Genomic DNA, 24,695 nt, shown 5'->3' with positions numbered 1-24,695 from the left:
CAAAGCACACCCATTTGATAAATGGGAACCCCAAGGATCTCTTCTGTCCAATGAGAGGTGCTTACACACTGGCCCTAGCAGCCTTCCTGCCTGATGGAAAAAAATCTAGTAAAACGCAGAAAATAATGTGCTTTTAGAAGGAGGCGTGTGCACACAAAAAAAGTGCATGTGTGAGTGTAATCAGATGTGTGCATGCAAGCATGTATGTGTGCATGCGTGCACATGCAGGCATGTGTGTCATGTTGTGTATGTGCAAAAGTAAGCTTATGCATTTGTGTATGTAGGCTCCATACTTGGCTCCTGGACAGATCCTTCCTCCAATCTCAGATCTCTCCACCTCCCTTCTGTTTAAGATCCAACCAACCCCAGACACAAGTCACAGTCCCTTGACTTCAGTTACCTGCATATTGTTGGGCTTCTCTCCACTCTGAAACCAAACAGAAGGGAAAAAGAGACTCAAAGATCTGGGTCAGTAACTCTGCAACCTTGAAGGAGGCTCAAAATGCATGAGGAATGCTACAAACCCAATGATCTCATTCCCACCATGACAGCTAGCTGGAGTCCAGACTGGTCTGGGTTCACAATGGCATTTCTCTAGAAATTTAGGATTAGGTAAGTGGCTGGTGTCGGTGCTGGCTTATACCAAACCTGCATGCAACCTAACCTTCTACTGAAAAAGGCAGGAGAACAAAGCATGTGGGAAAGAGAACCAATAGAGATGGCCAGGATGCCATGAAGGTTGCACAAGAAGTTTTAATGTCTGACCAGCAGGATCAGTCTGAGGAAGCTTGGCTGAGCATGGTTCATGTCCTAAAATGTCCTTTAGATATCCTATAGATATCATATTTTGCCTTCTTTCTTAACATGAACCATTCTGAGTGGATTTCTGTTTATTTTATCTTACTATGCTTTACAACAGAGAGATCAAGAAGTCACAAAAGAGCAAAAGTGATAGAAATTTCCAGAGCTCCATAAATTTATAGCAAGGCCTTTAAATTCTGGGTTTACATCAGAATAACCAGTAGTTATTCTTGCATAGAATAACTCAATTCTCTAAAGATGTTGATTCTTTCTAAATTTATCTATAAATTCAAAGCAATCCCATGCAAAACTGCTTTTGGTTTTTTTTAAGGAATTTTGTAAATGTATCCTAAAATTTAAAATGGACCTAAAAAGGTCCATCCACTTTTAAAAGGAAGCAGAAATGGAGGAAAACTTGTACTTTTGGGTACTATAAAAGCCATAACAGTGAAAACAATGAAGTAATAGGTGGTCAATAGATAGATCCCTCTACACATGAGAACCAAATATGAAATCACAGACGGTGTAGTAGATAGCACTGGGAAAACTGCCTCACTATATGAAGAAAAATTGCTGTATTCTCACCTAGCACCAAATAAAATGGCAAATTTCAGATGGATTAAAGACATACACACAACACATGTAAAATGAATAGAAGAAAGTGGAAGAGAATATCTTTATGACCTAAGCGTGAGGAAGGTTTTCTTCAACAGAACTTCAAAAACACATGCCATAAGGTACAAATTTGATGAATATATATCTGCATAAGGATATTAATCCCTCATTGGTATTAAACACTGTAAATTCCTTCTTCTAGTCTGTCATCTGCTATTAGTAGCTATGTCCTTGGTTTCCCATTGAAAAGAAACCATTAATTTTGATAAAATCTAATTCTCCAAATTTTTACCTAATGACTTGTGTTTTTGAAACTTGTTGATGTGTGTATATGTATGTGTGTATGTATATATGTCTATATATATAATATATATGTCTATACGTCTACATATATAAATTATATATATATATAAATATATATATATAATTTCCCCTTGAATTGATAAAAGAAAAGATAGCAGCCTCATACTAAAAACATCCAAAAGGGGCACCTGGGTGGCTCAGTTAGTTAAACTTCTGACTCTTGATCTCAGCTCAGTCTTGATCTCAGGGTCTTGAGTTTGAGCCCAGCACTGGGCTCCACACTGGGCATGGAGTCTACTTTTTAAAAAATGGCCAAAGGACATGAACTGGCAATATTCAAAAGAGGAAACCCCAAAAGTCAATTATCATATGAAGAGATGCCCAAACTTAGTGTTCAGAGGAGAACAGACTGAAAGAACAATGAGTGCAGCAATTCCCTGCCTGGGTGTACATCCCAGAGAAATCTCCACATAAAGCCAGAAGGTGACACATCTGAAGCTATTCATTCAGCGTTGCGTGTAGTGGTATGGAGTTAGAGGCAGGCTGGATGTTATTTGAAGAACATGGTTGGCTAAAATGGAGTGCACTGCAGCAAGGAGACACAGACCAGATAACGTGGCAGGGAGGGATACTAAAACACAGTAATGAGTGAGGAAAGCAAGGAACAGCACAAGACTGTAAACATCATTTACAGAAACGAAAATGCTTGGGCACAAAGCCGAAATTCACCTTTTGCAAGAATACATACAAAATAAAGCTACACATCAGACTGTTTGCTTTAGGTGGAGAATAGAGGAAGGGACAGGGAAAATTACTTACATATAGAGTAATATGCCCACTCTAGACCCTCAAGTCATTCTTTGAGGGTGGGCGCCAGGATCTAGGTCATTCCGATGTGCAACCAGAATTGGCCCCAATGGTTTATAGCATGCTTACACCTCAGAACAATAGAAAAGTAAATAGAAAAGTAAAACTTGAATATAACCTCTACTAGGTGACATACATTAATACATGCCATGTGCCTGTGAAAGAAACCAGAATGAAGTATGATTGGTTAGTCAGAGTGAGTGACTGGCATGTTGAGATGTAAAGTGGACAATGGGAGGGAGATGAGCTTCACTCACCAGCCTGGCCTTCAGCCCTTCTCCAGTCTGAAGCAGCCATGGAAAAACAGAATTAGAACATCAGGTCAGTGCTGCTTCCCTGCTCCCCCATTGCATTTTGCACCCACCCTTGCCCTTCTCCCCTTTCTCCCGCCACCCACATGGCTAGAAGAGTTCCACCCTAGGCATCATACCTGGTTGGAAAAAGAGAAGAACATACATGGCAAATCAGATGCTAAAAGGTGGACAAGAAGAAATAATCTGAAGAGGGGTCACTTACCAAGCTCTGTCTGAAGCTTCCCTGTAAGCAAAACACACAGAGAAGACATCAGTCTTTGGGTGAGGGGAACCACCTTCCCAAGGCAGCTAGTCACTTGGAGGAGGTTCCTTTGTCTTCAACTACTGCTCACCCCAATCCCATCTTAGTCTCTGTACCACCCATCTGCGTGATTCTTAGGCCTCATCCTATTCTTTTCTCTAAGGCAGAAATCTGCACAGGGCTAGAAAAGGAAAACAGGTCCTGGTACTGAGGGGCCTCTTCCCAAGGCTCATGTCTAGTTTGAAAGGCTACTGTTCATTTGCCCTGAAATTGAAAACTTTTCCTGGGGAGGAGGTCCTTCATAAATTCAGGCCCTGAGCACAACCTGTGTAAACCTCAGGGTCACTTACTGTGTGCATTATTTAAAGGACTGGGAGGACATCACACTCAATTACTTCCCCCTGGCCAGACTGGCCAGACATTAAGACTTTGATATTTTGTCAGTAGGAATGCATTCTACGCATTCTATGCATTTGACTTTTCCACCTTATGTCTTGTTTTTCTTTTTAATTTACTTTTTTATTTTTTAATATTTTAATATTTTATTTACTTATTTGAGAGACAGAGAGATAGCGAGAGAGAGAGAGCATGAGCAGGGGAGAGAGGCAGAAGCAAGCTCCCCACTGAGCAGCAAGCCCAACATTGGGCTCGATCCCAGGACCCTGGGATCATGACCTGAGCCGAAGGCAGATGCTTAACCAACCAAGCCACCCAGGCACCCTTCTTATGTCTTGTTTTAAAATTAAATAATTCTGGCTAGAGGCTTGGGAAGACAGTGGAGTAGGAAGACCCTGAGTTCACCCCTTCCCATGTTTTCAACTAGATTTCATCCACATCCAAGCCTGGCAGAGAGATTTGAAGACTGGCAGAAAAAATTCCACAACTAAACATAGAGACAAAACTGCTTCTGAAAGGTTAGGATGGTTGAAAAGGTGGAGAAAACAGAGAAATGGGCCCTCACACTAGGGAGCTCACACAGGGAAGACTGATCCCCATAACACTTGGCTTTAAACACCAGAGGGGCTGAATTCTGTGACTTTATAAAACCAGTGGGACTTGGAGCCTGTTGCTTTAAAAGTCAGCTGATTTAGCACTGGGTGAGGCCGGAGGGCAAGTAATAGCTGGGTCACTGACTTTAAGGAGAGAGCAGCCTGCACAAAGAGGCAACATAAAAATGGCAGTTTACACAATACTGGGGGCAAATGGGAGACAGATCTGTCCATAATAATTTTGGAGCATGTTAGGGGACTTCAAAAATGAAGGAGCTGGCAGGCACTATTTTCCTCTCCTGACCGCCCCCCCCCACAGGATAAACACAGAGCCACCCATGGGAGGTTGGGCTGCACAGACACTTGCTACCTAACCCATTAGCAGTGTGCCATGCCCACAAGTTCTCCTGAGGACTAGCCCACACTAAGCCTGCTAGCTTTGACTGTGGGCTCAGGGGAAATATTGTTAAAGCCACACCACCCTCAGCCATGAACTCCCAACCATCATTATGCACCAGCCACAGCTGTGCCCAGCCATCCTCAGGCTCTGCACCCAGCCTCATGACCCCAGGAGCTCCTGCACACAGCCACCAGCCACTGCAGCACTTCAGGGAGTCCAACATCGGGCCGGTGGCCCAGTACAGATTTTGCTAGCACTGCAACCCTACTCCTAAGTTCCCCAGCAGGCACACCCCATCAGAGCTGGCCTGCCTGGGTCCTACTAACACCACAGAGAGCAAACACAGCCCACAACAGCCCACAACAGCCCACAACAGGCAGAGGGTCACTGCAGATGGCTACACTGAAAGGAAAAGTGACTCAGACACAACAGCAGGGTGTAAGCAACACACATAAAATATTCTCCTGAATTGCCAGGTGTGGTAAAAAGTGGACAATGTACTGCAGGGCACTCCAGAACCTCTTCTTTATAAAGTGGTTACTTCCAAGGGCAGAAAACACAGCTGACTTTCATGACACACAGAAACACACACAGAAAGGCAGACAAAATGAGGAGACAGAGAAATTTATCACAAATGAAAGAACAGAACAAAACCAAGGCAGAGATCTAAGCAAAACAGATATAAGTAACATGGCTGACTGAAAATTTAAAGCAATGATTCTAAGGAACTCACTGGACTTGAGAAAAGACTGGAAGACATGATAAAACTCTTAACACAGAGAAGGAAAAACATAGCAGAGATAAAGAGCACAATAAATGAAATGAAAACACATTTGATGGAATGAACAGCAGGCTGGAAGAAGCAGAAGAATGAATTAGTGACCTGGAAGATAGAGTAATGGAAAGCAAACAAGCTGAACAAAAGAGAGAGAAAAGGATTATGCAAAATGAGAACAGACTTAGGGAACTCAGTAACCCCTTCAAGCATAATAACATTCGTATTACAGGAGTCCCAGAACAAGAAGAGAGAGAAAAGAAGATATAACAACTGTAAATACTTATGTACCCCAAATGAGAGCACTCAAATATATTAAACAGTTAATAACAAAGATAAAGGAACTAATCAGTAATAATACAATAATAGTAGGGGACTTTAACACCCTACTTACAGCAATGGACAGATCATCGAAACAGAAAATCAAGTAGAAAACAATGGCTTTGAATGACACAGTGGGACAGATGGATTTAATAGATATATTCAGAATATTTCATCCTAAAACAGTAGAATACAAATTCTTTACAAATGCACATGGAACCTTTTCCAGAATAGGTCACGTACTGGGTCACAAATCAGGCCTGAACAATTCAAGATCCAAGTCACACCATGCAACTTTTCTGACCACAATGCTATGAAACTAGAAGCCAACCAGAAGAAAAAGTCTGGAAAGACCACAAATACATGAAAGTTTAAAAAAAAAAAAAAAGCTACTGAACAATGAATGTATCAACCAAAGAAGAAATAAAAAATATACACGGAAACAAATGAAAATGAAACCACAATGGTCCAAACCTTTGGGATGCAGCAAAAGTGGTCCTAAGAGGCAAGTATATAGCAATACAGGCCTACCTCAAGGAGCAAGAAAAAGCTCAAACAAACATCCCGACCTTGCACCTAGAGGACCTAGAAAAGAACAACCAAAAAAAACTAAAACCAGCAGAAGAAAGGAAATAATTAAGATGAGAGTAGAAATAAACGATATAGAAACAACAAAAACAATAGAACAGATCAATGAAACCAGGAGCTGTTCTTTGAAAAAATCAATAAAATGTATAGCCCTCTAGCTACTCTTATCAAGAAAAAAGAGAAAGGACTCAAATAAATAAAATCACAAATGGGGAGAAATAACAACCCACACCACAAAAATACAATCATAAGAGAATGTTATGAAAAACTATAGACCAATTGAACAATCTAGAAGAAATGAATAAATTCCTGGAAATATATAAAATATGAAACCTAAAGGCAAGAAATGGAAAACTTGAACAAACTAATAATCAGCAAAGAAATTGAAACGGTAATCAAAAAACTCCCAACATATCAAAATCACAATGATATACCACCTCACACCAGTCAGAATGGCTAAAATTAACAAGTCAGGAAATAGCATACACTGGCAAAGATGCAGAGAAAAGGGAAACTTCTTACACTGTTGGTGGGAAAGACAACTGGTAAAACCACTCTGGAAAACAGTACGAAGGTTCCCCAAAAAGTTAAAAATAGAACTACCATATGACCCAGCAATTTCACTACTTAATATTTATCCAAAAGATACAAACATAGTGATTCTAAGGGGCACATGCACCCCAATGTCTATAGCAGCAATGTCCACAGTAGCCAAACTATGGAAAGAGCTAAGATGTCCATCGATAGATGAATGCATAAAGAAGAGGTAGTATATTATATATATATATATATATACATATATATATATATATATATATATATATAATGGAATATTACTCAGCCATCAAAAAGAATGAAATCTTACAATTAGCAATGATGTGGATGGAACTAGAGGGTATTATGCTAAGTAAAATGTCTGTCTGAGAAAGACAAATACCATATGATTTCACTCATATGTGGAATTTAAGAAACAAAACAGAGGAACATAAGGGAAGGGAAGGAAAAATAAAATAAGACAAAATCAGAGAGGGAGACAAACCATAAGTGACTCTTAACTATAGGAAACAAACTGAGGGCTGCCGGAGGGCAGGTGGCTGGGCGGATGGGGTAACTAGGGGATGGGCATTAAGGTTGGCACTTGATGGAATGAGCACTTGGTTTTATATGCAACTGATGAATCACTGCTCTCTACCTCTGAAACTAATAATACACTCTATGTTAACTAATTGATTTTAAATTAAAAAAAAAACTCCCAATGAACAAAAGTTCAGGACCAGATGGCTTCACAGGTAAATTCTACCAAAAATTTAAAGACAAGTTAATGCTTACTCTTCTCCAATTATTTTAAAAAATAGAAAAGAAAATTCATTCTGTGAGGCCAGCATTACCCCAATACCAAAACCAGATTAAGATACCAAAAAAGAGAGAGAGATAGAGAGAGAGAACTATAAGCTGATATTCCTGATGAACATAGATGCAAAAATCCTCAACAAAATCCTAACAAACTGAACCCAACAATACATTAAAAAAATCATTCACCACAATCAAGTGGGATTTATTCCTGGGCTTTAAGGTTGGTTCCACATCCACAATCAATCAATGTGATACATCACATCAATAAGAGAAAGAATAAGAACCATATGATCATTTCAATAGGTACAGAAAGACAAAGTACAACAGTGATTCATGACAAAAAACCCTCAACCAAATAGGTTTAGAGGGAACATACCTCAACATAATAAAGGCCATCAATGAAAAACCCACAGCTGATATCATCCTCAATGGACAAAAAGTGAGAGCTTCTTCCTCTATGGTCAGAAACAAGACAGGGATGTCCACTCTCACCACTGTTATTTAGCATAGTACTGGAAGTCCTAGTCTCAGCAAGCAGACAACAAAAAGAAATAAAAAGAATCCAAGCTGGCAAGGAAGAAGCCAAACTTTCACTTTTGCAGATGACATGATACTTTATATAGAAAACCCAAAAATGTCCGCAAAAAATTGCTAGAACTGATACACAAATTCAGCAAAGTTACAGGATACAAAATCAATGTACAGAAATCTGTTGTATTTCTATACACCAACAATAAAAAAGCAGAAAGAGAAATTAAGAAATCAATCCTTCCTACAATTGCCCCAAAACAATAAGATACCTAGGAATAAAATCTAACCAAAGAGGCGAAAGACCTGTTTTCTGAAAACTATAATACACTGATGAAAGAAATTGAGGAAGACAAAGAAATGGAAAGACATTTCATGCTCATGGATTAGCAGAACAAATATTGTTAAAATATCTATACTACCCAAATCAATCTACAAATTTAATGCAATCCCTATCAAAACACCATTTTTCACAGAACTAGTACAAGCTGTCCTAAAATTTGTATGGAACCGCAAAAGACTCTAAACAGCCAAAGCTATCTTGGAAAGGAAAAGCAAGTCTGGAGACAGCACAATTCTGGACTTCAACGTACAATACAAAGCTGTAGTAATCAAAACAGTTTGGTACTAGCACAAAAACCAATGGAACAGAATAGAAAACCCAGAAATGAACTCACAACTATATGGTCCATTAATCTTTGACAAAGCAGGAAAGAATATCCAATGGGAAAAACACAGTCTCTTCAACAAATGGTACTGGGAAAACTGGACAGCAACTTGCAAAGGAGTGAACCTGGACCACTTTCCTATACCATACACAAAAATAAATTCAAAATGGCTGAGAGACCTAAATTTGTGTCAGGAAACCACAGAAATGGTTGAAGAAAACATTGGCAGTAACTTCTTTGACATTGGCAACTTCTTCTAGATAGGTCTCCTGAGTCAAGGTAAATAAAAGCAAAAACAAACTATTGGGACTTCATCAAATTAAAAACATCTGCACAGCATAGGAGACAATCAACAAAACTAAAAGGCAATCTACCGAATGGGAGAAGATACTTGCAAATGATATAGCTGATAAAGGGCTGGTATTCAAAATGTAGAAAGAACTTATAAAACTCAATGCCCCAAACCCAAACAATCCAATTAAAAAATGGGCAGAAGGCAAAAAAGCTCCACATTTTTCCGAAGAAGACCTACAGATAGCCAACAGACACATGAAATGATGCTCAACATCACTCATCAGGGAAATGCAAGTCAAAACTACAATGAGATATCACCTCACACTTGTCAGAATGGCTAAAATCAACAACACAAGAAACAGCAGGTGTTGGCAAGGATGTGGAGAAAATGTTTGCACTATTTTTTTATAATAATTTTTTATTATATTATGTTAGTCACCATACAGTATATCCTCAGTTTTTGATGTAATGTTCCATGATTCATTATTTGCGTATAACACCCAGTGCACCATGCAATACATGCGCTCCTTAATACCCATCACCAGCCTATCTCAATCCCCCATCCCCTCCCCTCTAAATCCCTTAATTTGTTTCCCAAAGTCCATAGTCTCTCATGGTTCAGTCCCCCTTCCTTTACCCCCCTTCCTTCTTCCCTTTCTTCTCCTACTGATCTTCCTATTTCTTATGTTCCATAAATGAGTGAAACCATATGATAATTGTCCTTCTCTACTTGACTTATTTCACTGAGCATAATCTCCTCTAGTCCCATCCATGTTGCTGCAAATGTTGGGTAATCCTTCTTTCTGATGACTGAGTAATATTCCATTGTATATATGGACATCTTCTTAATCCAGTCATCTGTTGATGGGCATCTTGGCTCCTTCCATCATTTAGCTATTGTGGACAATGCTGCTATAAACATTGGGGTCCATATGGCCCTTCTCTTCACTACGTCTGTATCTTTGGGGTAAATACCCAGTAGTGCAGTTGCTGGATCATAGGGTAGCTCAATTTCTAACGTTTTAAGGGACCTCCACACTGTTTTCCAAAGTGGCTGTACCAACTTGCATTCCCACCACACGTTTGCTTTATTGGTGGGAATGCAAACTGATATAGCCACTCCTGAAAACAGTATGGCGGTTCCTCAAAATGTTAAAAATAGAAGTACCTTATGATCCAGCAATGGCACTACTGGATATTTACACAAAGAATACAAGAAAACTAATTGAAGGGGATACATGTACCCCGATGTTTATAGCAGCATTATTTACAATAGCTAAGATATGGGAGTAGCCCAAGTGTACATCGATTGATGAATGGATAAACGAGATGTGGTATATACATACAATGGACTATTACTCAGCCATAAAAAATGAAATCTTGCCATTTGCAACATCATGGATGGAACCAGAGACTAGAGAGTACTATGCTAAGGGAAATGAGTCAGTCAGAGATAGACAAATACCATATGATTCCATTCATGTGGAATTTAAGAAACAAAACAAGCAAGCAAAGGGAAATATATATAGAGGGAGACAGACAGACAGAGAGAAATCAAGAAACTGACTCTTAATTATAGAGAACAAAGTGACAGTTACCAGAGGGGAGGTGGGTGGGAGGATGGGTTAAATAGGTGATAGGGATTAAGGAGTGCACCTGTCTGTATGAGCACAGGGTGATGTATGGAAGTGTGGAATCACTATATTGTACATGTAAAACAAATATTACACTGTATGTTAACTAACGAATTAAAATAAAAACTTAAGAAAAGTAATCCCTCATGGGAAAGACAGCACTGTACACTAATTTAGACTATGGTGTTAATTACTTTTTATATTTGACCTTCCGCAGGACTAGATGGACTACAAGACAAGCTTCTCTAAACTCATAATTTCCTCTGGAGTTTTACTGGGGCATATAAGGTGGTTCTCGAGGTCTTCCCCACCCCACCTGCCCCCATGGTAGCTTTTTCCTCCATGCCCCCTTTCCTTTGGCTTTACTCTCCCTTCTTCTGTACAGACACACACAGCCCACGGTTTCAAGGTCTTGAGGCCCCTGGGGAGAAAAGCGAACCTGATAAATGAGTCACACTTTGGTGCAAATTAAAGGTGCCTTCCTTCCCAGTGGCATTCGCATTAAAAAGAGAAAGATATCCTGGGAAGATGAACCAGTGGGAGTAAACGTTTAATGGTGGAATTGTAAACAAATCATAGAATTTGCAGGAAAGGGGCAGGCCGGTTTGTCTGAGGGTCTGAAGTCAGACCTCCTTGGCAGCTGCGGGTGAATCACGTGGGAGTGGAGAGGTGGGAGGTGCAGAAGGATGCATTTAGAATTAGATGGTTGCCATCCATCGCTCTCTCCACTGGGAGCCTAAAGCTACTGAACAGTTTCCATAGCGCACGCACCGGGTTACCCCACTAGTCCGCAGCCAGCACTGGGGCCGTGGTACCCAGAACTTACCCAGTTCTGCTGAGAGTCTCTCTGGAGAAGAAACGAAGAAAAGAGGAAAATCTCAATTGATGAACACTGAGGGCTCACTTCCCTAAAGTGCACAGAAGGCCCCGGTGCGTTCTGGGGAAACAGGACCGGCTGCAAGCGTTGGAGGAGGGGGCTCCGCGGCAGGCGAAGGGGCAAAGCAAACCTCCACCACACTGCGTTTCTGTCCTGCTCCCAAGAGCCCCGGTGTCTGAAGCGCTTGCCTCCCCGACCCAGCAAATTCCCCCTTCTCCCACCACTTTCTGCTACTTAGGGAAGCGGGCAAAGAGTGCGCCTCGGTCCCTGCTTACCTTTGTCCTTCTCAGCCTGCTTCCTCAGCTTTTCTGAAAGGTCGAAGGAAGGGGAACGTACGTGAGGGCGAGTGGTCGCCCTTCCTTTCCACGTCCCACCCCAGCCCCGCGTTTCCGCAAGACGGCGCCTCTTGGGTGCCCCGTCCGCCTGCAGCACCGTCTTCCCAGCAAAGCCGGCGCCAGGCGGGAGACCCCCTCACCCCCACCCCCAGCCTGCCCTGTACCTTGGCACCTCCGTTGCTTCTGAAAGAAGTACAGCGCCAGCGTCAGGAGGAGAGCTAGGAGGAGCGGCAGTCCCACCAGAGTCCCGAGGAAAGCCCTCTTCCAAGGGGAGCTTCCGGGTAAAAATGCGTCTGGAAAACACCTCACAGGGAGTTGTTTCGCTCTAGGCCACTAAACCCTTCAGTGACAAGCCTATTCTGGACCCAGCGTGCAAGAAATCCTTCCAAGTTGGCAGGCGTTAAACCTCGTGGGCAGCACCGTAGCAATCTGTAAAATGGGCAGGAGAGGCGGGCCTCCCGGGCGCTCTCCGCAGGGGAGACCCTGAGGAATAGTGGCGGACTCGAACTTGCTTAGCAGCAACGGGAAAATGCAAACTGAAGGGTAGGGAAGGGAGGGGCTGATTGACCCCAGCCTCTCCCCCAGCGTTTGAACTTCTGTGACCACGGCCCTGCCCCCCCCCCAACTTCTTCCCACAATTGTCCTATTTCTGAAGAACACGAAAATCAAAGGTGTTGGTATCCGAAAACCAGTGAATTATTGCTCTCTACCCCCACTGTCAAACCCACAAGTCATTTTCCTTGCTTTTTTTTTTTGAAAAATTAAAACAACACTTCCATAAATCACCCTGTGCTCATCACTACAAGTGCCCTCCTTAATCCCCATCCCCTGTTTAACCTATCTCCCCTCTTAACCATCAGCTTGTTCTCTACAGTTGAGAGGTTGTTTCTTGGTTTTTACTCTCTTCCTCTCTCTTATTTTTTCCCTTGGCTCGTTTGTGTTGTTTCTTAAATTCCACATGTGAGTGAAATCATATGGTATTTGTCTTTCTTGGACTTATTTTGCTTAGCATAATACTCTCTAGCTCCGTCCATGGTGTTGCAAATGGCAAGATTTCATTCTTTTTATGGTTGAATAATATTCCAGTGTGTGTGTGTGTGTGTGTGTGTGTATATATATATATACACATACATGTATATATGTATATACATATATATCAATCACATCATTTCTTCTTGATCCATTCATCAAATGATGGACACTTGAGCTGCTTCCATATTCTGGTTATTGCAAATAATTCTGCTATAAACATCAGGGTGCATGTACCCCTTCGACTTAGTGTTCTTGTATTCTTTGGGTAAATATCAAGTAGAGCACTTGCAGAATCATAAAGGTAGTTCTATTTTTAACTTTTCAGGAACCTCCATACTGTTTTCCAGAGTGGCTGCACCAGTTTGCATTCTCACCGATGGTGCAAGAGGGTTCCACTTTCTCCACATCCTCGCCAACACCTGTTGTTACAATCTTGTGTTTTGATTCTAGTCATCCTGACTGGTGTGAGGGGGTATCTCATTGTAGTTTTGATTTGCATTTCTCTGATGATGAGTGATGTTGAGCATCTTTTCTGTTTTGTTTGTAGTTTCCATATCATTTATTTCTGCTCTAGTGTTTATTTCCTTCCTTCTGCTGGTTTTTGGTTTCATTTGTTCTTTCTCTAGCCCCTTTATGTGCAAGGTGAAATCTTTACCTTTGAGCTTTTTCTTGCTTCTTGGAATAGGCCTGTATTGCTATATACTTCCCTCTTAGAACCACTTTCGTTGCATCTCAGACTGCTATGGAAACGTTTCATTTTCATTTGTTTCCATGTACTTTTTAAGTTCTTCTTTGATTTTCTGGTTGACCCATTCATTGTATAGTAGCATGTTATTTGACCTCCATGCGTTTGTGCTCTTTCCAGATTTTGTCTCATTGACGTCAAGCATCACAGCATTGTGCTCAGAAAAGTTACATGGTGTGATTTCAATCTTCTTGATTTTGTTGAAGTTTTTCTCTATTCTGGAGAATGCTCCATGTGCACTTAAGAAGAATATGCATTCTGCTATTTTAAGATGGAATGTTCTGAATACATCTGTGAAGTCCATCTGGTCTAGTATGTCATTCAAAGCCATTGTTTCCTTGTTGATTTTCTGTTTAGATGATCTGTCTGTTGCTGTAAGTGGGGGGTTAATGTCCTCTACTCTTATTGTATTATTATCAATGAGTTCTTTCATGTTTATTATTAATCATTCATCTATTTGTGTGCTCCTATGTTGGGTACATAAATATTTACAATTGTTATATCATCTTGTTGAATAGACCCCTTTATGATTGTACAGTGTCCTTTGTCTCTTTTTACAGTCTTTGTTTTACAGCCTCTTTTCCAATGTAAATATCATCATTGCTCCAGTTTTCTTTTGACATCCATTTGCATGATAGATGTTTCTTCATCCAATCACTTTCATTCTGCAGGTGTCTTTAGGTCTAAAATGGGTCTCTTGTAGGCAGCATATAGATGGGTCTTGTTTTTTATCCATTCTGTCACTGTGTCTTTTGATTGGAACGTTTGGTCCATCTACATTCCATCTCACTTATTGTGCCCTCTGCTGTGTTTTTCCTTATCTCTGTGTTAAGGGTTTCAGTCATGTCCTCCAATCTCTTCTCAAGTCCAGTGAGTGATCATGAACATGCTTAAAATTCTCTATCATACATGTTACTTACAGCTGTTTCCCTTAGATCTCTACCCTGGCCTTATCTCGTTCTCTCATTTGTGATACATTTCTCTGCCTCCCCATTTTGTCTGCCTCTCGGTGTCTGTTTCTGTGTGCTGAGAATGCTTTCTGCTTTTGAAAGTAGTGACTTTATGAAGAGTAGGTCCTGGAGTGCCCTGCAGTATACTGTCTCCTGTCTACCAGGATCTGGCACTTTAGCAAAGCATCCTGTGTGTTTTACTTACGCCTTGCTGTTGTGACTGAGTCACTTTTCAGTGTAGTTGTCTACCCTCACTCTTTTCCTGTGGTGGCTGTGCTTGCTCTCTGTGATGTTAGTGGGACCCAGGCATGCTAGCTCTAAGGGGGTGTGCCCACTGGGGAACTTGGGAGTGTGGTGGTGGTCTTAGCAATATTTGTGTTGGGCCACTAGTCCAATGCCAGATCTCCTAAAGCACTATGGTGGCTGGGTGCTCTTGCCAGGCTGGTGGGGGTACAAGGCTGGTCGCAGTGCTCGATGATGGCTGGGTGCGGCTGGGCCTGGCATGTGATGGTGGCTGGTGGTGCATGGCTGGGCACTGCACTGCAGCTGGGGCAGCTAGGCACCTGTTGGTTGGGCAGGGTGCATGTGCAGCTTTTACAAAATTTGCCCTGATCTCTGGGTCAAGACTATAAGGGTCTGTGCAGCCCCACCTCCCGCAGGGGGCTCTGTGTTTATGCTCAGGCTGGGGGAGGAAAATGGTGCCTTCCAGCTCCCTTGTTTTTAGAGAAGTCTCCCAACACTCTCTGAAATCAGTATGAACAGATCTGACTCCCGTTTACCCCAGCTTTGTGTAAACTCCCTTTTTTTATGTTGCCTCTCTGTGCAGGTGCTGTCTCTCTAAAGGCAGTGACCCAGCTGTCACTCACCCTGCCAGCTTGCTCAGTGCTGACTCCACTGACTTTTAAATCTCCAGGCTCCAAATCCCACTATTTTTACAAACTTACAGAATGCACCCTGTGTAGTTTCTAATGACAAACATTATGGGAAATAGTCTTCCCTGTGTGAACTCCTGGGTGTGAGAGCCCATTTTTCTACCCTCTCTGTGCACACAGCCTCCCTCTGCCTTTTTGACCTTCCTAAACTTTCAGTTGCAGCTTCTTCTCTATATTGAGCTGTGAGTTTGCTCTGCCAGTCTTCGGATTGCTCTCTGGTTTATTGACTTGGATGTGGATGATCTCTAGTTGTGAATGTGGGAGGGGGTGAGTTCAGGGTCCTCCTACTCCACCGTTTTCCCAAGATCCTCTCCCCCTTACGGCTTTTTTAAAATAACATTTTCTTTTCTCTAGCTTACCTGATTGTAAGAATACAGCATATAATACATATGCAAAATCTGTGTTATTTATGTTAGCAGTCAACCGTATATTATTAGCAGTTAAGTTTTTGGGAGTCAAAAGTTATCTGTGGATTTTCAAAAGCTCAGGGCAAAGGGTAGTGAGCAACCTTAACCCCCTGAATTGTTCAAGGGCCAACTGTAATATAACTATTGATTTGTACCAATGTGAAGAATGACCCATAGGTTAGGTTTATCCTCAAGACTTAAAACAACTAGTCATGAACATCAAACCCTTCAATGTGCGCCTCATGATAAGGCTGTGATCCTAGATAATGGCCTCACCCTTCAACTCATTGCCCAACTATCTTCTTTCCTAACCTACCACTTTTAAATCACATGCACACCCTACCACGCCTTAGCACCCTTCCCTGCATTGTTTTTCTGTACAGCACCTAACATCTTCTAGTCTTACGATATAATTTACTCTTTTGTTTGTGTTTCCCCCACAGGAATGTGAACCTGAGGGCAAGGGTTTGGGGGACATTACTTATAAATATTGTTTGGGGGATGAAATCAGGAACACATGGGCTCTCATGATGACCTCTAATGAGTTGTTTCTGGGTTTTAGGGCAGAGCCTTTGGTGCATAATGTTGATTCCCTGGGGCCTCCCAGCATACTGTATGGGTGAGTGGTAAACTGTTGTGCTCTCAGGAGGCTCCTGATATCCAAAGTGCTGACTTTTCAGGTGTCAAGGTCAGTCCACCCCAGAGACAACCAGGCCCCAGTACCATTGTGCCTTTTAGATGGTATTTGGAAAAAAGCACATGGAGGACATGGTGGATAGGAAGATGAGGGTTAGTCAGCATCTACTAACCTGCTATCTGGATGGTGAACTCTTTCTTCTGGAACAGGAGGGAGTTCTGGATGGAGCAAGACACATTGCTGTGGGCACCCCCTTGGACAACCACAGATGTTTCCAGATTGAACAGGCCCCGGGCATCCTGGACAATGGCTTCCATCTCTGGAGACAGGCACTGTCCTTTATGATCTTTCCATTGAGCCTGGGGTTTGGGGTACCAGCCACTGGAGCTGCACTTCAGCTGAACGCCTCCCTTCTTGAAGCCCTCAAGGGAGATGTGAGGGTCTGAGCCCAGCCCTGGGAGAGGCAGGAAGAGTGGAAAAGATCACGCTCCCTCCCAGAAGTTCAAGCCACCATACAATGTCTGCAGTCATTATAAGTTATCACAAAGAGTGACTGCTCTTAACACACGTGTGGGCTCACGGCCCCCAACTGTGGGCTATAAATGACAGTCTAAATCGATGGTGGCAGGTGGGGCATGGGGACAGTATTACCCATGAGGGACATTTGGAAATATTGGGGGGCCATTTACCCAAAAAGGTCTCCTGGCATTTAGTCATATTATGCAAGAGACAGTCTCCTGAAGTAAAGAAACATCCCACCAGAAATTTCCATAGATTGTCCTCTGTCTCTCTTGAATCCCACCAGAGTTCAGGTCCCTGTGTCACACACACACACACACACCTTCATCTCCCCATCCTGTGGAGCTAACTTCATATTTCGAATATGCAAAACATTGATATGCTTAAAGAGCAATACTGTAAAAAATGTACATCACGAAAGCCCCAGACCTTTCTCCATCCTTTCCATTCCTGGCATCCTCTTCTCCCTTAGGTAACCAATTTCATCAGTTCCTAGTGTATCCTTCCTGTGTTCCTTCTGTGCAACATTTCTTTTTTCTTACACAAAAGTTTACATGCTATAGAACCTCGTTTGCACCTTGCTTTTTTTCTCTTGCCTACATCCTAGAAATCACTCCACGTCAGTTCTTAGAGCACCTCCCCATGTTTTCAGGGGCACAGTGTGGCTCACTCCATTGCATGATGGACCATACTCAACACCTTTGCTTAGATATTTATGTATTCCACTGTTGTACAATTACAGATGATGCTACAAAGATTATACTTATATGCACGCCCTTTTCACATTGGAGCTGTAGGCAGCTTATCTTCAGGGTCAACTCCTAGAGGTGGGGCTGCAGTTCAAATGGTAGCTGTATAGGTCGTCCTGTTAGCTGTTGCCAAAGTCCCATGCCCTGGAGCTTTGCTTTGCTTTCCATCACCAGGGTACGAAGCAGAAGGTCTGCTTCCCCACAGCTCCACCAAGAGTGTATATGGTCAAACTGTTGAGTTTTTGTCAATCTCAGAGGTAAAAAATGGCATCTCAGTGTAGCTTTAATTTGCCTTTCTTTCAGGATGGATAAGGGTGATCCTCTTTTTATGTGTTTAAGGACCATTTGTGTATCTTTTTTGTGAACATTTATTTTGTGCATTCTGTAATGAATCTTCCTTTCTAATAGTTTTTTTTTTAGTTAGATATGTTTTCCCTTTTTCTGTGTTTCTCTGTCTACTCTCGAGCAAAGCGGCTCTGTCCAAATGGACCTCTTACTCTGTCTCTTTGGCCAGGTCACATACCTGCTACCTCTAGGTCCCAGACAGCTTCCTTGGAGAAGTTGCTGGAGAGGAAACGGCATCCGTACAGGCCCTCATCAGCAGGAATGATGCCATGGAGCTGCAGGTTCACGCTGCCATCCATGATATCATCCTTGATGAGTCTGGTCCTGTTCTGGAACTGTGCCATTTGCTGGCTGTAGAGCTCTTGCCGCCCCTGGTACAGGTGCACCACATCAGAGGTCTGACTCCGGAACCAGCGGATCTCCATGTCCTCGGCATCCAGGTATGGGGACAGATGGCACGAGAACTCCACCTCTTCCCCCACAAGTGCCAGGATGGGCTCTCCAGGGCCTACTACCCTGACCTCCTCTAGGACGAGAAACCAGAATGACCCGGAAATCAGCTCTCATCCAAGGTAAGTTCTTATCACATTCCTTTGCAGCTCAGAAATCTACAGTAAACCATTCAGGTGACAAAAGACACTTTGCAAGACAATTGGCTTCTTGAACCAGAAATTGTCATGAAGATGCCAGGTTAAAATATACCTAAGGGATATTACAAGCAGATACAATGTATGGTGCTGGGCTAGTAATTGGTTTGAACCAACCAGCTGCAAATGTTGTTTTGGGGACAGTTACATAAATATGGCCAGAATATTAAATGAAAAGGAATCTTTGACCAAAAACAAAAACAAAAGCAAGTTTCAAAATAATATGTACACTATTCTCTTATTTGATTTTAAAAAATGACATGTTTGCTACTGTGTGGTGACTAACATAACATAATAAAAATTTTTTTTAAAATGACACGTTTGCATAAAAACATGTGCAGAAAAAAAAGGTCCAAAATGAGATATATCAAATAGTTGGATGGTGGTAATTTCTGCATGATAAGAAGAGATGTTTTCTTGTTTTTGCTTGCCTGATTTTCTAATTTTTTTGTAATGCACATGTACAGTTTCTGTAACAACAAAGTGTATTAACATAATCTATGGGGGCTCCTTGCTTCATGGGTTTTTCTATCTAAAGGCCGAATCTTGTCTTCGAGATTTTTATTTATTAAAATTTTTTATTTAATCATCCTCTTAAATGATGCCTCCACGTGGCCCCTCTACTCCCTGTTTCTGCAATTCCCATGAGAGTTGCTATTCCGTTGCAGACCCTTTGCACGTGCTGTTTTCTGCCATTCGGGATGCCCTCACTCCTCTTTCTGGCTTCACCTTTTCTTGTACCTCCTTTTCTTCCTTGAAGCTCAGCTAAGACCCTTTTCCAAAGCTCCCCCTTCATGGATTCCTCCCATCCTTCACTTTGCTCATGGAACATGGCTGTGCTTTTATTTTTGTTCACTGCTTTTGAGACACCTTGCTGCCCACTGAGTATAGCCTCAACACCCTCCCTACCAGCTTCCCTTTCCAGGTTCCCTCAAGCTGTATCTTCCCCCACACTTGATGCCTGGCCCTCTTCCTGGGGGCATGACCTGCCTCAGTTTACCCTCCATCTGTCATCTTCCTGGAAATTATGTATCCTTCAGGGGTCTACTCAAACAGTACTTCCTCTCTAGGGTTCTTCTTGGCCTTCTGGAAAAAACAAATTTCTCTCGTAGCTGTGCTCACAGATCTTTGGATATGTTTCTCTCGCAGCCATAGAGCTGAACAGCTTTTACTTCACATCTGTCCCCCTCCTTTGACCTTCTTGAGGACCTGGGATGTGCCTGGTCATTTTGGTTTCCCTGGCTTCCAGCTCAGGGAATCAGAGAATTGCATTTGCATAATGAGTTTATACTCTCTGTTGGCTGCTTCTTTCATGAAGGTCCTTCCTGCCTTTCAGAAGCTACAGTTTCTATGTGGGAGTGGAGCACCTGACACAGCCTGGCAGGCTGTGGATCTCAGCCCTGGGAGCAGCTGGCAGGAGGGTGGGCAGAAGCTGAAGGGCTCATGGCCTGGCTCGCTGGGCTGTGGGTTTGAAAACTACCTGAGTTCAGCTCTCCGGGCTGGAGGAGAAGAAGGAAATGGGTGAGGAAGAAGACATAGCTGGGCAGAGGAACTCGCTGCGAGAAGTCCGGGAAGACTAGGAAATCCATCATTTCTTCTTGGCGGTGGGGGCCACCTGGAGAGGAACAAAGAGATGCTGGAATGGTTGCAGGAGAGCTGGAACGCAGCCCAGCAGGCCCAATGTCTTTTGCTGCTTCATTTTTTTTCTTTTTTAATAATAGTTCTTACCACTCCCAGGGCCTGGCTTCTTTTCAACCATAGCTGGATGTGAGAGCTGCTTCTAATTTTACCAGGTGTCCCTGCTGACCTTGCCCAGACTCATGGAGCTGCAAGGGGACAAGGCCAAAGGGTCCCAGAGGAAGCAGCTTCTCAGCTTTGCATTGTTTAGAGCCAGGAATAGAGCCACACATTGTGTGGGGGCTCTGCTAAGATTCAGCCACTTTCCCCAAACAAAGGGAAATCTATAAGGATTCAGAGGTATTTTCGTTCTCCCTGCCCCTTGGCCTGGAACATGAGGTCCACAAACAGAGGAACAAACACAGAGTTCTGATCTTTCAGAAGTGGGGTGCATGCTTGGCAGCAGCCTGCCAGCTCCCACCACAGCTGAGATACCTTCCTCCAGGACTGAAGCCTCAGGGGGAGCCTTCAAGAGGTCAGCTGGTAACTGTCCTTATCCCTGCAAGACTGTGTCTTCCAGGCCACATTAACAGAGTTGCCCCATCTAGCCACATCCTCCATTAGTGGTCCACTCAACCCATCCTTGGCACAGGCAAGAGCTGTCCCCTTTCAGTCCTAACACCCCCTTGACACCTGTGGTGACATCTCACAGTCTGAGAGCCAGTGAGTATGGGCAACCCATACATCTTGGGATACATTCAAGCCTTTCCACATTTCTCCTCTGTTTAGTGTTGGGACTTTAAGCAGATCCTACAACTGCCCAAACCTCGAGTTCTTTGCCTGAACAATGGAAGAAACCAATGCCAACTCAGGGGGTCATTAAGCCTTCCATGGGAGAGCTAGGTGCTCTTTTGTAAATAGAAGCCAGCACCTCCTGCCTCTGCCTCCACCTCTCAAACATCTTGTTCTCCATCTTTTTTTAGAGACTGCACACTCTCCTTTCACTCCATCACAGCATCCACGAGGAGAAGGCAGACTTCTTCAGCCCCCAGGCTCCCCTTCTCCCTTCTTCTGCCACCCCACTCCTTTGCTTCATTCTCCTTCTCCTGAAAACATGTTCATGGTGTCCTGGCTGCAAAGCCCTACCCACACAGCAATAGCACCAGGGTGTAGACGAAAGACTTTAAAAGCTGCTGGGTCATGTAGCAGAGGAGTGATCAGAGGAGGTGTGCAGGTGAGTTAATGGTGTGTGCGTGGTGGGGGGAAATCCCTGAGCTGGAAGGACCCAGCCAATGGGAATACAACAGAGAGTGGGCAATGGTCCATGAAGCCAGTGGGCCAGGGGCTGGGGTCCTCCCCTCCTGGAGCTCACATGCAGGTAGCCAGGCAGAGGAGCAAGTTGGAACAGCTCCATTAATGCTTCAAAAGGGGCCCCTCAGCAGGAGAAGGTCAGAGGACTCCCTGGAAGGGTCTCAGCCACTTTGATGGCCAATAGCTGTTGGAATTACTAGTCACACAATAGTCAGCATAAACATAGGCTGTGGGCTGAGGTCTAGGCTCTGGCCAGACAGTCCAGCCTCTTGCCCTTTTGGCTGATGACAAGAAATGCAGCAAAGGAGCTCCAGAACAGGGAGTCCACCCTGGCTTTGCATTTTCTCTCCCTCTCCATTTCCTTCTCTTCTCTTTCGTGTCTCAGTATTTTCTTCTGGACCCTGGAAAGAGAGCCCATGCAGGCAAAATCCATCATGGTATATCAGCACCTGCTAGGACCTTCCCAAACAAGAGGGGCTCAGACGGCATTTATGGGTCCATTTATATCAGTCCGATTTTGAGGAATTAGTCAAGACTTGTGATAGGTGGTAACTCGGGTTCTCCTACCGCACAGTGACAGAGCATCAGACAGGTTTACAGCTGGGTGCCCCACTCTCCCTGAGCTGGGAGGCTGTCACCTCCTGGGGGGCAGTCCGTGTGTTCCAGACCCTGGAGCGACTAGTGGGACCACATTCTCTACTGTGATACACCCCTGTGAATTCCTTCACTGAGGCTGCAGTGGAAGGAGGTCACACACACACAGGCATATAATATGACTTGAGCACTTACTATCTACCAAGCACTTACCTGTAGCAGAAGTATTTATTATTATTATTATTATTATTATTATTATTAATAGGTCTGAATCACAGACAAGGAAACTGAGGCACAGAGAGGCTAGGCAACTTGCCTGCACATGCAGCCAGGAGGTGGTGGACTGGCGGTTTCTCCTAAGCTCTGCGCTCATGTGGATACTGATTCCTCACCAGCTTTGTCGTGTGTCAGGGCTGGAGGCACCCTCTGTTTTCCCATCCCCCAGAACATGACTCCAGTTAGGGACCATCCGACCACAGACCACAGCACTCACCCTCACAGCATCTCCCATGCACTGAAGAAGCATACTGAGTCCCCAGGTCTCAGCCACAAGACCAAGCAAGCAAGCATGAGCAACCAACCCACAAATGAATAAAAATCCCAAACTCCCGCTGCTGATAAAACAACTCAAAACTGGAGTCCCTCTCAGACCTTGCCAACAGCATCTTCTTGGACAGGAGGTACATGCCCTGTGGTCCTTTTGCTCCCAATGCACAGGCCTTGAAAAGCCTTTAACTTGGAGGGAGATTGGCGATTTCCTGAAGGGACTTCAGAGGGGCTGAACACCCCTTTATGCCCTAAAGAGCCCCCCTCCTGCCCACCGACTGCCTGAAGTCCACCCATTCTGACCTCACTCTCCAGCTTAAAGGCTCTGATCTGCACTGGAGTGCAAGTACCCGTGAGGGGAAACATTTTCCGATCTCAGCTAGTCACACCACAGTGTGAATGGATTGCAGACTATTTCTGGTGAGGAGGTTTTGCTGGGGACAGAGTCTGCACACACTGAATCCTGGGGAAGGTGGGGAACCCAGGGAGCAGGACAGCCAGAAAGAGGGTGTCAGGCTGGAGCCAGTCTTTTCAGGTAGTACATATTCTCTATACTCTCCTGGGAGACTCTGGGATGTCCCCTGAAGACACACAGAGGAATAAAGTTCACACACACTGATGATGAAGAAAAGCCTCCACATTCCACCCAGGGGAAGCTTGTTTCTTTGCATTCTCTCCTTGGCCTCACTTTAACGGCATCCGGGTCTTCTTTTTCTGCATCTCCAATTCCTGAACAACACCTGATGTTCTCTTGCAGCCCCTCAACTCTTGAGTGTCTCTTTAAAGATTATTCTTTGCTTTCTCCGTGTCTATGAGATTGGGCTGTGTAGCAGCTGTGTGTTTGTCCTTCTCCCAATCCCGCATCCTAGCCTGTATACCTTGAGAGGTAGAGTACTTTCCCACCTTCCCTCCAGTATCCACTGCAATGTCTTTCCCGCCACAAGCTGTCAATTAATTCTCACCGGCTTACTCTGGCTTGATTTCAATTGGCCCACAAGATGATTTCCACCCCTAGTCTCCAAGGTAAATGAACTGCCCCAAGAAGAGACCTCAAGGAGGCTGGAGACGGAATGGGGTCTGTCAGAATCCTACCTCCTCAGGTGAACCTGGCTGAGTGATTATCTCCCCTTAGCCACACTTGAAACAACCCATCCTGAAGCCAGGGTCAGCCTGTAACGTGATGCCAACCCATCTTGTCTAGTCTCCAAAGCCATCATTTTCTGCTTCCCATTTCTGAAAGGTGGAGGTTTAGACAGGTGTTGAGAAGGAGCCACATACCTGGCAGGTAGCAGCACAGGGTCTGGAATGGCAGATGATTCCTGGTGAGCTCAACTCCCTGCTAAAATGTCTTGGTCTCAGATACTAAGGCCCCCTGGACATGAGCTGGCAGCTGAGTTCAGGGAGCCAAATCATCTGTGACAGAATTACCCACCCACCTTCTACCTTAAGACACACGCTGCGCTCTCTGCCCTTTGCTATAAAAACCAAGATGGACAGAACAAAACAAGGAAGTCTCTGTCACATCCTGTCTCTGTGAGAAAAATCATGAATTGAATTTCCATGGACAATATCCCCCTAAGGTATTAGAAGGAGGGGAAAGGTAGCTGGAAGCTTTGCAGACACTGTGAACTGCAGAGACTCAGAGCAGGGATAAAATGCTCCAGTTGGCTGCCTGGGATCTTTGGGGCCCCCGGGAGACAGGATGGCCATCCCCAGCTAGCCCCTCTCTCCTCAATGTCACAGTGAAGGATGCGGGGACTG

The 24,695-nt window shown here is 43.8% G+C and overlaps 1 protein-coding gene across 3 annotated transcripts in view; it reads right to left on the bottom strand.

The window, feature by feature from the left end:
• Positions 1–24,369, bottom strand: part of BTNL9 (butyrophilin like 9) — a 25,615-nt gene extending 1,246 nt beyond the window's left edge. The window contains exons 1-10 of one of the 3 annotated variants that reach the window (XM_002930421.4): positions 24,213–24,369; positions 20,347–20,481; positions 18,398–18,745; positions 16,779–17,060; positions 12,068–12,196; positions 11,844–11,876; positions 11,518–11,538; positions 3,103–3,123; positions 2,844–2,870; positions 401–427 (exon numbers count right to left, since the gene is read on the bottom strand). In XM_002930421.4, the coding sequence (XP_002930467.2) occupies positions 401–427; positions 2,844–2,870; positions 3,103–3,123; positions 11,518–11,538; positions 11,844–11,876; positions 12,068–12,196; positions 16,779–17,060; positions 18,398–18,745; positions 20,347–20,458 (1,000 nt within the window). In that variant the 5' untranslated portion in view covers positions 20,459–20,481; positions 24,213–24,369. The remainder of the gene's footprint in view (positions 1–400; positions 428–2,843; positions 2,871–3,102; positions 3,124–11,517; positions 11,539–11,843; positions 11,877–12,067; positions 12,197–16,778; positions 17,061–18,397; positions 18,746–20,346; positions 20,482–24,212) is intronic. The other 2 variants (XM_034655794.1, XM_034655795.1) reach the window with 2 other exon arrangements.
• Positions 24,370–24,695: the final 326 nt, after the last annotated feature.

The sequence above is a fragment of the Ailuropoda melanoleuca genome, chromosome 3 (genome assembly GCF_002007445.2).
Source record: "Ailuropoda melanoleuca isolate Jingjing chromosome 3, ASM200744v2, whole genome shotgun sequence".
Lineage (NCBI taxonomy): Eukaryota > Metazoa > Chordata > Mammalia > Carnivora > Ursidae > Ailuropoda > Ailuropoda melanoleuca.
This window is presented reverse-complemented; position numbering and strand designations above follow the sequence as displayed.